General features: G+C 33.8%; 1 protein-coding gene and 1 long non-coding RNA gene across 3 annotated transcripts; both read left to right on the top strand.

The window, feature by feature from the left end:
- Positions 1-537: 537 nt before the first annotated feature.
- Positions 538-4,252, top strand: LOC108489056 (ketol-acid reductoisomerase, chloroplastic-like). Its single transcript, XM_017793308.2, has 10 exons — positions 538-886; positions 968-1,060; positions 1,782-1,847; positions 1,996-2,136; positions 2,256-2,483; positions 2,586-2,703; positions 2,798-2,937; positions 3,085-3,252; positions 3,417-3,572; positions 3,652-4,252. The coding sequence occupies exons 1-10, from the start codon at positions 608-610 to the stop codon at positions 4,018-4,020; spliced, it is 1,758 nt and encodes a 585-aa protein (XP_017648797.1). The 5' UTR covers positions 538-607; the 3' UTR covers positions 4,021-4,252.
- An 844-nt stretch (positions 4,253-5,096) lies between these two features.
- LOC108489055 (uncharacterized) lies at positions 5,097-6,363 on the top strand. Of its 2 annotated transcripts, XR_008271967.1 has the most exons (4): positions 5,097-5,332; positions 5,623-5,766; positions 5,884-5,946; positions 6,028-6,363. It is a non-coding gene; the product is annotated as an uncharacterized LOC108489055 (long non-coding RNA). The 2 variants fall into 2 exon arrangements; XR_001871892.2 differs by having other exon boundaries at positions 5,107-5,766.
- The last annotated feature ends 8,799 nt before the right edge of the window (positions 6,364-15,162 follow it).

Genomic DNA, 15,162 nt, shown 5'->3' with positions numbered 1-15,162 from the left:
TTGAAATAATGGTAATTTTAGCCGTCAACATTTATATATTATGTTAATAATTCTAAAAATTTTAACCTCAACATTTGTACATTTTATAATTTAATGTTTTTGCAATTTTTCTATTATTTAAATAACTTATTTCATATAATAAAAAATTATATAAATTATATATAAATTAAGTGAAAATTTTACATAAATATATTAAATAATGTATAAATATTTTAATAATTTATTAATTAAATAAATTATCAATTCAATTGTATAGAATTTTAGCCTAATAAATCTTTTTTATTAAAATTTACATCACTACATTCATAAATAAACACATATTTACAACTGATTTTAATCTTATTACTTTACCACTTTCTTCAGTCGAAATTAATATTAATCCCCATAAAATTTATGAAATCTAAATTACATATTTTAAAAGAAAAGTAGCCCATAGTGCAGCCACACCCGGTGCACGATAAAGCCTAATGTAGCAGGGGGCAGGCCCAACGCCAAGCCCAGTTAGGCTACAAAAGGATCAGCTTAAATTACGTGTCGCTCTCTGTTTCACTATATAGCCTGGCCGCCCTTTCTGCTAAAGCTGACTATCATTTCTACTTCTGCTACGATGGCGGCTACTACCTTCTCTTCTTCTTTCTCCACTCCCTCGCTCAATTCGTCCTCCAGAACCCACAAAACTTTAACCACCCCTAATCTAGGCTTCTTGGCCTCAGTGTCGAGATCCTTGAGGTCTCTCAAAGCAACCAGGCTGACTACTGATAATGCTTGTGGCTCAGCTATGGCCTCTCGTATGGTCTCCATTCCTGCTGTCCAGACACACATATCTCTCGATTTTGAGACCTCTGTCTTCAAGAAGGAGAAAGTCTCCCTCGCTGGTCAGGACGAGGTGGGTATTATTCTATTTTGTTTTTGTTTTGTTTTTTTCATCTCTGTTCTCATTTTGACGGCTTATTGATTTGGTTTTTAGTACATTGTGAGAGGAGGAAGAGATTTGTTTAAGTTGCTGCCTGACGCTTTCAAAGGGATTAAGCAGATTGGTGTTATTGGTTGGGGTTCGCAGGTACCAAACCAAAATTTTTTGGGCATTTATGGCTCTTACGGGCTAATTTGTATATATCTATATATTAGACATTGCAATTCGTGTATGCATGTCATGCGTCGTTCACAAGCTGAGAAAATATAAGTATTGTTCGATCCTAAACGGGGATACAATATCGTCGTGTGCGTTGTGTCGTGTTATTGCTTTTTGTTTCTTACGTGGTATCCATGTTGTATTTTGCGATTGTGACCATAATTGATTGTTCTATAAAATACTTAGCATCTTTACTCAACTAAAGAACGATGCTTTTTGCTGATGTATTTTGCTTCTTGTAATAGCTGTATATAAAATGAAAGAAAACCGGAAAATACTCTTACAATGAAGTTGCCCCTGCAACTTTGGTTGCCGTTTATATTTCTTATATTCTTCATTTTTCTTGAACAACCTGTATGAACTGCACCTTTGTCCAATTAATATTTGGATGTAAGTACGGGGATATTATCCTTCAAGAACCAAAAAAATTCATGGAAAATCTTAGTAAAAAATGTTAACTTAACTGTCTTGGACACCTGTATCTGGCATTCCCACACCAGCCCTAGTAACTAAGGTCGTTGTGGCCTTTTCATTGAATATATCTGCCCCCTAGCTTAAAATGATTGTTTTTGTTTCCTTCCATTGATTGTGAATGGCTCATATAAGTGAAAACCCTGCTGTACCTTAACTGCTAACAAACTTCTTTCAGGGACCCGCTCAAGCTCAAAATTTAAGGGATTCTCTGGCTGATGCAAAATCTGATATCATTGTCAAGGTAATCTCTTTAGTTTAGTTATGATTTTTTTCACAGCTGATCAATCCACTGTTTATGTGCTGTGGGTTGCTTTTGTTGCAGCCTGACTTATTTTGTTTTGTTTGGTTTGTTTCTTTTTTATATTAATTTTTTCAAAACGAAATTACAGGTTGGACTCAGGAAGGGTTCTCGTTCTTTTGATGAAGCTCGTGCTGCTGGGTTCTCTGAAGAGAATGGCACTTTGGGTGATATATGGGAAACTATTTCTGGAAGTGATCTTGTGTTACTGTTAATTTCTGATGCTGCACAGGTTTGTTTGAATATAATATTTCTTTTGGCTAAACTGCTAATGAAAATAACTGGTTGTCATTGGTATTGCTATTTATGATTTTTCTTGCACAAAGAATTGAATTCTATGTGATTTTGCAGGCAGACAATTATGAGAAGATATTCTCCTACATGAAACCAAATAGCATCCTGGGGCTTTCCCACGGCTTTCTTCTTGGACACTTGCAGTCAAAGGGACTTGATTTTCCAAAGAACATTAGTGTAATTGCTGTGTGCCCCAAAGGAATGGGTCCATCTGTAAGGAGACTCTATGTCCAAGGCAGAGAGATCAATGGTGCTGGAATCAATTCTAGTTTTGGAGTCCATCAGGTAATTTTTTCCTTGTGCTGCATCGTTCTATTTCTGATGTTCCGTATTTTTTTTTTTTTTTTTTTTAACTGTTAAGTCACTGAGTAATTTCTTTGTGCACAGGATGTTGATCGTAGAGCTACTGATGTTGCCTTGGGGTGGTCGGTCGCCCTTGGATCACCTTTCACTTTTGCTACTACTTTAGAGCAGGAATACAAGAGTGACATCTTTGGGGAGCGGGGTAAGTAATTTTCCATGCACTTCTGCGATCAATTTCGAACGCTTTTTCTTTCCTTTTTCTCCTTAAATTATTGTGCTTTGATGATTATTTCTAGGCATTCTTCTTGGTGCTGTTCATGGAATTGTGGAGTCTTTGTTTAGAAGATACACTGAAAATGGAATGAGCGAGGATCTTGCTTACAAAAACATTGTTGAATGCATTACAGGAATTATATCAAAGACCATCTCAACACAGGTTGCTCATTGTGTCCAATTTCTCAAACCTCTTATATTTCCTCATCCTTATCTGCTTATTTTCTCTTTTGCTTTACTCCTGTTGGTGCACTCAGACCTGTTAAGTGTTTGTATTTATTTACTGTATTATATTTCTGTCCTTTAACAGGGGATGTTGGCTGTATACAACTCCTTGTCCGAAGAGGGAAAAAGGGAATTCGAGACTGCCTATAGCGCATCTTATTACCCGTGCATGGATATACTGTATGAGTGCTATGAAGATGTGGCCAGCGGAAGTGAAATCCGCAGTGTTGTATTGGCTGGGCAACGGTTTTATGTAAGTATTTTCTTTAATCTGCTGTTGATACTTCAACTTGTAATGGATACAAGTTTCTCATTATCTGGACTTTAAGGTAGCACATAGTTATCGTTATATAGTTTACAGCCTTCTTTGCACTTTGGACCAATAAGATTCATTCTTTGTTTGGCATTGTTTTACAGGAGAAGGATGGTCTTCCCGCTTTTCCAATGGGAAAAATTGATCAGACACGCATGTGGAAAGTTGGTGAGCGAGTCCGAAAGGCACGCCCATCTGGTGATTTAGGGCCATTGTATCCTTTTACTGCCGGTGTCTATGTGGCCTTGATGATGGCTCAGGTATGATGCTTGCCTTTGATATAAACTAAGGCTGTTACACTTGTCTGATGATCTTTTGTACCGGTTTGAATAATTTCAGATTGAGATATTGAGGAAGAAAGGACACTCGTACTCTGAGATCATCAACGAGAGTGTGATAGAGGCAGTGGATTCCTTAAATCCATTTATGCATGCTCGTGGAGTTTCCTTCATGGTTGATAACTGCTCTACCACAGCACGATTGGGATCCAGGAAATGGGCCCCTCGGTTTGATTACATCCTAACCCAACAGGCTTTGGTGGCTGTCGACAAGGGCACTCCCATCAACCAAGATCTTCTCAGCAACTTCTTGTCAGACCCAGTGCATGGTGCCATCGAAGTCTGTGCTCAATTGAGGCCGACAGTTGACATTTCAGTGACCCCCGATGCTGATTTTGTGCGACCAGAGTTGCGTCAATCTGGCAATTGAGTCGGTAGAATCTCAGAACTTGAATGAGCAACTATATTTATGGTGTGTTTGAGCCAGAACTTGCTCGTCATGTATGTAGTGATGTAGTTTTTGCTATGTCTTAGGGCTGGCTGTCTTTTTATGTTTCTTTTTTTAAATGTTTTAAATAATTGTAGGACCAAAACCATCAGCTTTTTTTGAGATAATGAGACTTAATAATGTATTTCTAGCTTGTTTTTGGGCAGTTAGATAATGATGCTTAATAATGTACTCCTTATTTGTTTTGTGGTAGTAGGTTGTTCATTTCCTCCGGCTGTTTAAAAATTCAAGGTGAACCGGCCCGTTCAACCCGAAATTTGTAGTCTGTTTCTCCTTTGGGATCCATAGAATTTTTTTATTTTAAATTTTGATATTAGTGCTTGTATTTCAAAAAAATTTCCTTATAATTTGGTATTTTAAATTTTAATGGGATTACTAAACCCCATTTTCCAATTGGCATCAATATACGTATTGTCTAATGTTTCTCTAATCTGTATCTCTATTATAATATATAATCTGTCATTCCCACGAGCCCATTTGGAATTTTTGGAGGTAATTAGGGAATAATAATCAGTCCATTTGTGTGATTTACCATGCCCAATTTTTCATACAGCCCATTATTCCAGCCAATCCAATCTATATGCCACTAGAATGTTTTGCCGACCATGCACTATTTTAATTGTATTAAATAATAATTGTTTATTTAAATAGTTATGAAAATTTTTGATATAAGTTGTTGAATTCGAGTGTTTTTGATATTTTCTTTACTAGTTTTTTAATTGATTGGTAATACGATAACCTCTGGACAAGCGGTGTCTATAATGGTAGTGGTATACCTTGGAATATTAAATATTATAATTTTTTTAAATATTAATAACTATGTTTTTAAAATAAATGATCTGTTTGGATTTATTCACATAAATAAAATACATAAAACAGAGTTTGGACTGAGGTCCTAAAAATCATAAAGAAAGAAATCAAAACAAAAAGTCTACTAAGAAATTAGGCCTGAAACTAACATGACTAGCTCAACTCGTACAAATTCAACTAAACTAAAACAAAAACTAAGTCTTATCCTATGCCAGTCAAATCTAATAGCTGGATACCAATAGCCTACGTTCTTTCAAGTCAACCAACCCAGCCATTAATGATAACAGGTTTTCAAAAACGTGAAATGAATTCTTTTTTGTTACCTTGTTTCCAAACCTTTTATTTCTCCTTTCATTCAGTCCGGAGGCTTTAGCCGAAAGTTCTCCAGCGCTTGACGAACCAAATCTGGGATTCCTCCCACCAGGTAAAAACTTCCTTTTCTCTTTAGGGCCTCCTTTGCAATAAGATGAGTGTAGACATTCTTTGCTTTAGGGACAAAATGAAACTCATTCTCCTGGAACTTGTCTTTTTTGCTTTGTATGTCCCTGATAATTGCTCCAATGACCGATTTATTTGTATCAGTACTTTGACATTTCTTAATAACAGTTTTTGAATCTTCCACTACTTCCATTTTATTTAATCCCATAAAAATCCCTAATTTTACTGCCTATAAACCTTCATATGCTTCTGCCGTGAACGGAGTTGCCATCTTAGAGTGAAGGACTGCCTTCGATGCTAGGATCTCCCCCTCCTCATTCCGTATGAGCAAGCCCGTAGCTGATCTGGACGATTGATGGTGTCGAACTGAACTCCCTTCTCCTTCTACCTACCTGTTGATTATTACCAGTGGACTGAAGAGTAAGTTTTTTCTCTTTTATTGCATCCAACTCTACGATATAGTTTTGAATTTGCCTTACTATTTCAATTCCTGTCATATATCTTCTTTTATTTAATAAATGGTTTCTACTGAACCAGATTAACCAAAGTCTACAGTAGAAAAGCCGGATCTGCTCATTAGTCCTTTGATCGAAGACGCAGGTAAGCCATTCCCACATATTCAGAGTATTATGGTTTAAACCCATATTAGATTTAACTGGTTCCAAACCTCAACTGTTGTAGGGCACTGTTGGAAAATATGGCTGCTGTCTTCTTCATTTTGACGACACCTAGGGCATTGAGCTTCCACCACAACTCTCTTAAGTCTGAGTTTAACAAGGGACGGAATGAAGTTCCATGAGATTCTCCATACTGAATTAGAATTTTTAAGGGGATGTATAATTTCCATAGTTTCCTATAGAAATTTTTAATTTTGGCATGTAAAATAAAAGTATTAGGATCTAAGCTAGTCTCTTGCAATAGTTTATAAGCACTCCTAACGGAGAAATCCCCTGTAACACCGTCAGAATTTACAGAATAATTACACATAATTCTATTATTTGCTCATATTCCAGTCAAGCTGTCTTCTCGAGCTACATGACTCTAAAATAAGTTTTGCTAATTTTCTTGGAAACTAGACTCAAATATTTTCTTATCATAAAATTTTAAGAATTTTTGGTTTAGCCAATAAGTACAATTTATTCTTCAAAGTCATCCTTATTTTGTTGTCAGACAGTTTCGACTCTTCTTCACTAAAAATTAATTATTTCTTCATAAAAAATTTAGATAATGTTCTCGTTGTTTCTTTTGAAAATAGATTTTAAGCATATAAATTTAAGCCCATAATTATTTTTATTTAATTTATTATAATTTTTAAAGTCAAAACAGGGAGCCTAAAATCATTCTAATCTTGTCTAAAAAAAATTCAAATATCTAATAATATAAAATTATTTTAATTACACCATTTCTTCTATGTAAAACTAGACTCAATAGGTTTTAATATTTTATTTAACCTATAAGTCGATTTCCACAATTTTTGGTGATTTTTCAAAGTTGGACTACTGCTGCTGTCCAAAACTGTTTTAGTGAAAAAAGTTGATAACTAAGTTTATAACACATTCACTTCCTTTCAATTAAACCCTATACATGTCATATAAATCTTAAGATGCATAATAAAATTTACCCAAGTAATCTAGATAGTGTGCCCTGATGTGTTGATTCGATCCACCGATTTCACGTCAATCTACAAAGAACATTTAACACACAAGAGTAAGCTTATGAAAGCTTAGTAAGCTCATAGGCATAAAAAAATAAATCTTACCGAACATTGCATGTAATCATATAACATTTAATTTCACTAAATCCTCCTGTAAATCACAAAATCATTAATAAACTTATTTGATTGATTTCAATGTCACTTTTCACCAATTCTTAATCTTTTGGGCCCATTTCTCATTTACTTTCATAGTCAAATTAGGGAATGATTACGGAATTGAGTACTTCGTTATCACAATGCCATAGTAAAACTATGGTCTTACACATAGTCACATAATACACACCAAAGCCATAGCCCAGCCATGGTCTTACACGGATCACATATCACACTGATGCCATATCCCAGATATGGTCTTATACAGTAGCACATATCACACCGATGCCATATCCCAGATATGGTCTTATACGGAAGCACATAATCACATCTCTCTGATGCCATAGCCTAGCTATAGTATTATACGGAAATCATATATCACAGGTTACCATGGTCCAACCATAATCTTTTCCGTCAATTCGTTGTAGCCACTGAACGAAAGTACTCAAATCCTTAATTTGTACTTTTATTCAAATATCATTTTACAAGTATCACAGATTAATGACATTCATATGCAATAATATACTATATCATTCATGAAATTTTCATATCAAACCATTAAATTTAGCCATATGAACTTACCTGGGCAAATTCGTAAAAGTCATACAAGTTCAGGGACTAATCGGCTATCTTCTCTTTTCCACAATTCACTTCGGGTTCTTGATCTATAATTGTAAAATCATTCATTTATTAGCATTCATTTCAATTTTACTCTACTTCACAGTTTATACCCTTTAATTCTCAAAATTACACTTTTGCCCCAAATTTTATATTTTTATGATTTAGTCCCTGCTTAATTAACCCATCAATTGAGCTAATTTTTCTCAATTAACACTTTATTTATTCATTATAAGCTACTAAAAAACCTTTGAAAATCAGAATTTCAGCACCAAACCTTAATTCACAACTTTTTCACAATTAGGTCCTAAAATGAATTTCTATCAAAATTACTTAATAAAATCATCATATAATAAAATAAGAACTTAAATTACATAATAATTCACGATAATCATACAGAACTTATTCATGGTAACTTTTAAAGTCACCCATAAAATCAAAAACTAATGAATTAGATAGTTGGACCTAATTGTAAAAGTCACAAAAACATAAAAATTACTAAGGAAAAGTAAAAATTGAACTCACATATGTCAAAATATGAAAAATAAGCAACTTCCAGACCTCCCATGGCATTTTTTTTGAAGAAAAATGATGATATCTCTAGATTTTTCAATTTTGTCTTTATTTTATATGTTTAATTTGCAAAATTTCCAATTTTGCCCTTGTTTCTCCTTGTCTTTTTGCTGATTTTCTTGCCCAAACCATCCAGCCCATATAATTTGAGTCTAATTGCCTTTTAAATCCCTCCTTATTAGTCACTTACGCTATTTAATCACTTTACCAAATTTTGCACTATTTTTAATTTCGTCCTTTTTAATTAATTGACTAGCCAAACGTTAAAATTTTCTAACCTAAATTTAATACTAACTTAATAACACTCTATAAATATTTATAATAATATTTATGGATCGATTTATGAATCCGTGGTCTCGATACCTCGTTTTCAACCCGATTTACCTAATTAATTCTTTTAAATCACAAAATTCACTAAAAAATACTTCTATAATCACACTTGATTCATAGGTATTAATTTATTAAATTTTCAACTCACTCGTTGGATTTAGTGATCTCGAATCACTGTTTCCGACACCACTGAAAATTAGGCTGTTACATACCCTGACAACTCCCCTCTCCATACTTGAAAATCTTCATGTGCTGTCTCCACTAGTGGAATCTGCAAGATTTTTTCCGCTATATCCATTCGAAAGGTAATCCTTACGACCTATTTTTTCCAGCTTCTATTAGTGGCTTCTATTAAATTCGAAACTAACTTAATGTTTTCATTGTTGCCTTGATTCGGTAATCTATCTGCTTCATTTCTTGATATCCACAAATCGTTCCAAATGGATATTTGATCACCTCTCCCAACCCTCCAGCATAAACCTTTCTCCAGAAGCCTTTTAGTAGCCCAGACACTCTTCCAGGTAAGCGAAGGTAAATTTCCTAACCAAGCCTTGTAGAAATCTAAATTAGGATAATATTTTACCTTCAAAACGTGGGCTAATAATGAATTTGGGTAATTAATAAGACGCCACCCCTACATTGCTAATAACGCAACATTAAACTTCACAAGGTTTCGAAAACCAAAGCCACCGTATTCTTTTAATAAGTATAGATCTTTCCAAGCGCAACAATGAATACCTTTCCTATCGTGACTTTTTTGCCACCAGAATTTGGCTATTATACCCTTCAATTCAGCACATGGAACCTTAAGAACTAGAAAACAAGCGATTGTATACGTTGGGATAGATTGGAGTAGAGGAGAGATATCTTATACTCCAGTTGTCAATTCGTTGTTTAAATCTGTCCTTCATATTTTAAAAAATGATCTCTTCCTTCTTCCCACCATACTAAGGAGCCCTACATACCGTTCTGGATCAGTTAATCTTCTTACTCCGAGTATATTTAAAACTGCAATCCTTTCCCCCTCTTGTGTATTGTTACTGAAGAAAATAGTCGATTTATCATAATTAACACATTGGCCTGAACTCATCCCATACTCATTCAAGATCTGTTTTAATAAATGTGCTCCATTTCCAGTAGCTTTTGCAAATAAGATACAGTCATCTGCAAATAGTAAATGAAAGATAGCTGGCCCCCTCCGACTAGCTTTGACTCATTTGAATATATTTCCTGCTTTTACAAGCCTCATTAAACTCGAGAGCCCTTCACCACAAAATAAAAACAAAAACGGACTTAAAGGATCCCCTTGTCTAAGACCTTTAGATGGAAGAAAAGTTTCTCCCATATTTCCATTGAAAACTGCTGAATATGATACAGTAAACACACATTTCACTAACGAATCAACATATCCTGGATCAAATCTCATTTTCTTCATTACCCCCTCCATAAAATTCCATTCAACCGTATCATATGCATTACTCATGTCCAATTTTACAGCCATAATCCCTTTTTTCATGTTCAGTTTCGCAACCATAATCCCTTTTTTCCTATCTTTTTGTGCTCTAAAGTATGTAGAATTTCATAAACTAGAAACACATTATAAAAAATCAGCCTCCCTGGAACAAAAGTAGTTTGTGTTGTATCTATACATTTATGAATCACTACCCGAAGCCGATTAGCTATAACCTTAGCTATCAATTTATAAAGCACATTGCATAAGCTAATTGGTCTAAGCTGGGTAATACTTGAAGGATTTAGAATTTTTGGGATTAGCATAATATTTGTTTTGTTGATCAAACGTAATTCCATACCTTCATTTAATCTTTGGAGGCAAAAATTAGAGACATCCTCCCCAATGATCGGCCAACATTTTTGACAAAATAAGGCAGCAAAACCATCCTCTCCTGGTGCTTTTGTAGGGCCCAATTCTGATAAAGCTTCTTGTATCTCCTGCTTAGTGTATCTTGTATTTAATTTATAATTATCTTCTTCAGAAATGCACTAGTCAATTCCTGACAAGATTTTATCATAGTTATTTTGTCTTCTTGTTGAAAATAACTTCATAAAATACGATCTGGCAATTTCCTCCATCTCATTAATCTCCTCTGTCTCTTTACCATCTCTTGTGGATAAGATTCTGCTTCTTTCTTTGTGTCGCTTGCTTATGGAAAAAATGTTGTATTTCTGTCTCCAAGTTTCAACCAATTTATTCGGGCCCTCTATTCCTAGTAGTATTCATCCTTTTTATCTCAAGATTCAAATGGATCTTTGTATCAATAAGCTCTGCCAAATTTTCGCCACTTCTATCAGATTCCAGTAACGTTGTCAACTTTGAAGTTAGAACCTCTTTTTTCATTTTTCTACTCTGTCGAATTTGGCTTGCCCGACTCTCTAACCCTTTTTTCATATTTTCCAACTTGCTCAAAAGATCTCCTATGGAATTTTCCCAAATACGCTTCACTTCCTCAAAAAATGTTTTCTCCAAAACCCACCAAGATTCAAACTTAAAATTTTTTTATGAACCAGCCTTCTAGCTCTATATTCTGTATTAACAAGAAGTGGACAATGATCTAAAAAGGAATGGGGAATGTGCTAAATTAAAGAATCTGGGAATAAAGAAATCCATTCTTTCGTGGCTACTCCCCTATCCAACCTTTCTTGAATGTTTGTTTCCGGCAAATTTTCCTTTTTTCCAAGTAAACCAATTACCTGAAAAACCCACAGCCACCAAACTACAATCTTCTAACACCTTTCGAAAAGCTTCCATCCTTCCCTCTTCTCGAGGTAAGCCACCTTTTTTTTCAAAACCATATAAGATTTCATTAAAATCATTGCAAACCAACTATAGATACTCTCCATTATTAAGTAATCACTGCAGCAGATTCCATGATTCATCCCTATCATGTGTGTAAGGAAAACCATAAAAACATGTAAATCTCCGCTTCTTCCTATCTCCTGAATCATCAATAATCCCATCAATATGATCATTTGAGAAACTTTGGAGCATTATATTAACATTCCCTCGTCATGCTAAACTTAATTCACCTCTAGAACCAATTGAGTCAACATCAATACCATAGTGAAAACCACAACTTTGTCTAACTTTTTCCATCTGATTTTTGTTGATTTTTGTCTCTAAAAAGAAAACCACTTGGGGATAATGTAACTTTAACGAATGCCGAATTCTTCGAAATGTCCGTGGATTCCCCAAACCACGGACGTTCTAACTTAAGATTTTCATTGAGACCGTTGCCGGAGTCAAGCAGGAGACATTACAAAACTTATCTTAGCACTTAAACAGTTTTCGTAGTAAACTATCCATCTGCGTCACGGTCGCTAAAAAAATCATATCTCGAGTTACGAAACTCAAAATTCAATTCCGTAAATTTTCCCTGAAACTAGACTCATATATCTACTTACTAATTTTCTTTCTAGAATTTTTGGTGAGGCCAATTAGTACAGTTTATTAGAAGAAATCTCCCCTCTTTCAGGGTTCGGCTACTCTGACCCTTGTGCACTACGAATCAAATTTATTCCTGTACAGAAATCCAATGACTATGCCATTTGTTTCAATTAAAAATAGACTCAATAAGGAATCCATACAAATAAAGTTTGAGTCCTAATTATTAATAAACAATTTATGGTGAATTTCTAAAGTCAGAACAGGGAATTCAGAAATTGTTCTAACCCTGTTTCACCAAAACGTAAATATCTCATAAAATACAACTCTTTTACCTATTTTGTTTCTTCCATATAAAAATAGATTCATTAAGCTTCAATTAAATATTTTATTCATCATATAATTCACTTTCTACTATTTTTGGTATATTTTCAAAGTTGGACTACTGTTACTGTCTAAATCTGTTTTAGTATAAAATGTTGATAACTAAGTTTATAACATCTTCATTTCTTCTCTCTACAACATTTACCAACAATTCCTCTTATCACTCTTCACTAACATATCAAAACATACCATACTTAAGGTTTTGGTAACATTTACAAAACATACCAAAATATCACTTAACAACTTAGATACTTTCAAAATAACCAAAAGACATCCTAGGTACAATGCCATTTTCTAAAAAGATAGAAACTTCACCAATTTGAGTTTGGGGATCGGCTTGTATGCTGAGTCCTTATACTTTCAGATTTAGCTCATGACGAAACAAACCGTACGCTGAGAATACTCTCAGTGGTATTTCTATAAACAATAGCTTAATCAACTTTAAAACATGGTAATTCAAACACATTATTGCTATTATTCAATATAAATCAGTACTTTAATAACCTTTACTTTATTTACCCTTATTAACATAACTCGGACACTGACGGATACACGGATCCAACCCACACTCCGGGATAAGCACATAGTGCTTCATCGGAATAAATCCGAACTTTAACATTATAGTACACAAAGTACTTCATCGGAACAAACCGAACTTTAACATTACAAGACACAAAGTACTTCATCGGAACAAATCCGAACTTTAACGAAGAGTCGACACATAGTGTCTCATCGACTCAATGTCGAATATCCCAATACTTCCAATTCCTATGACATGTCAACTATATCGACTAGCTCGACATTGTTAATGGGGTATTCAAAATCACATTCATTTCAATATGATAAAAATACTTACCTCATTCACATTTTCATACAATATAAATATCAAATATAGCAATAACGATTAAGCTCGGTTTATAGAAATACAAACCACGATTTATCGAATTTAATCGATATCTTCGTTCACTTTCTCTTTTCCTTCTTTGATGACGATCCGTGCTACGCTTGCTACTAACAATCATACAATTAAAATCATCAATATACTAATTCATAAAACACATTTTCACTTTCTATCAAACTTTTACAAAAATTCCAATTTCGTCCTTTTTCCATTACTAATCTTTTTTCTTTAACTTAAGCTTCATATTCTCTTTTAATCAACCCATTAACAATTTCTAACTCATAAAATTCATTATAAAACATAAATTTTGAGCTCTATTCAACTTAATCCCTATTTAAACTTAACTTAGAATTCTTTTAATAAATCACTCAATTTTCACTTCTAACTTCTATTTCTATCAATTTAACCCATAAAACCTCAATTTATTCAACTAAATCAATATCTAAAATTTTCTATTTTTCTTCATTTTAACCTCATACATGTAGAACTTTGAATTAGGCATCCATAAACATAAAAATCATAAGAAAATGAGCTAAAACAACTTACCAATTAAACTTTAGGGCCTTAATCCTCAAATTTTCCTTTTCTATTTCTTTCTTTCTTTCCTTCTCTCTTTCTCATGTTTGCTCTCTGTAACTTTTCTATCTTTCTTTCTTTCTCTTTTTTTTTAACTTACTCATAAATCTATATTCAATATAATAATATTAATAATATAATATTATTCTAATAAAATAACTTAATCTATAAGAAAACTACTTTAACACATTTAATATCTTTACCAACTATTACACATGTTATTCAATATTAACACACACATGTCACTTAGGGTCTAATTGCTAGATTAGCCCTTTATTAATCTTTAATCTATAATTAAACTTTTATACCGTATGCAATTTATTCCTTTAAACTAAATTCAAGCTACTTCACTTAATTAAACACTAAATAACCATTCAACTATAATTCATAAATATTTCTAATAAATATTCATGAATTAATTTCACTAAACAAGACTCAAGACTCAATTTCCGATACCGTAACTTTCGGTTCATTACAATTCTCTCCCCTTAATAAATTTCGTCCTCGAAATTTACGAAAAGAGATGGGGTATTGAGATCTCATCGTTTCTTCTGGTTCCCATGTAGCTTCTTCAACACTGTGACTTCACCATAGCACTTTTACTAAAGGAATACGTTTATTACGTAATTCTTTTACCTCTCGTGCTAGAATCTCAACCGGTTCTTCTTCATACGATAAGTCGTCGAATCTCTACATTCTCGGTAGTAATAACATGTGAAGGATCTGATCGATATCTTCTTAGCATAGAAACATGGAAGACATCATGCATTTTCTGTAGTTCAGGAGGTAAGGCCAATCGATACGCTACTGGTCCAATTCTCTCAATAACTTCGTAAGGCCCAATAAAACGAGGACTTAATTTTCCTTTTTGACCAAATCTTAGAATTTTCTTCCAAGATGAAACCTTTAAAAATACTTTATCCCCAACTAAGTATTCAATATCCCGTCGTTTCAAATCTGCATACGATTTCTATCTATCAAAAGCAGTTTTCAATCTTTCCTGAATTTTCTTAACTGTACTTTCCGTTTCTTGAACCAATTCAGGTCCAATCATCTTCTTCTCATTCAGTTCTGTCCAACATACGGGTGATCGGCATCTTCGCCCATACAAAGCCTCATACGGTGCCATCAGATACTTGATCGAAACTATTATTATACACAAATTCGCTAATGATAAATAATATTCCGATTAGACTCAAAATTAATCATACAGGCTTGAAGCATATC

The sequence above is a fragment of the Gossypium arboreum genome, chromosome 10 (assembly GCF_025698485.1).
Source record: "Gossypium arboreum isolate Shixiya-1 chromosome 10, ASM2569848v2, whole genome shotgun sequence".
NCBI lineage: Eukaryota > Viridiplantae > Streptophyta > Magnoliopsida > Malvales > Malvaceae > Gossypium > Gossypium arboreum.
Note: the sequence above shows the minus strand (reverse complement) of the source record. Positions and strands in the feature narration are given on the sequence as shown.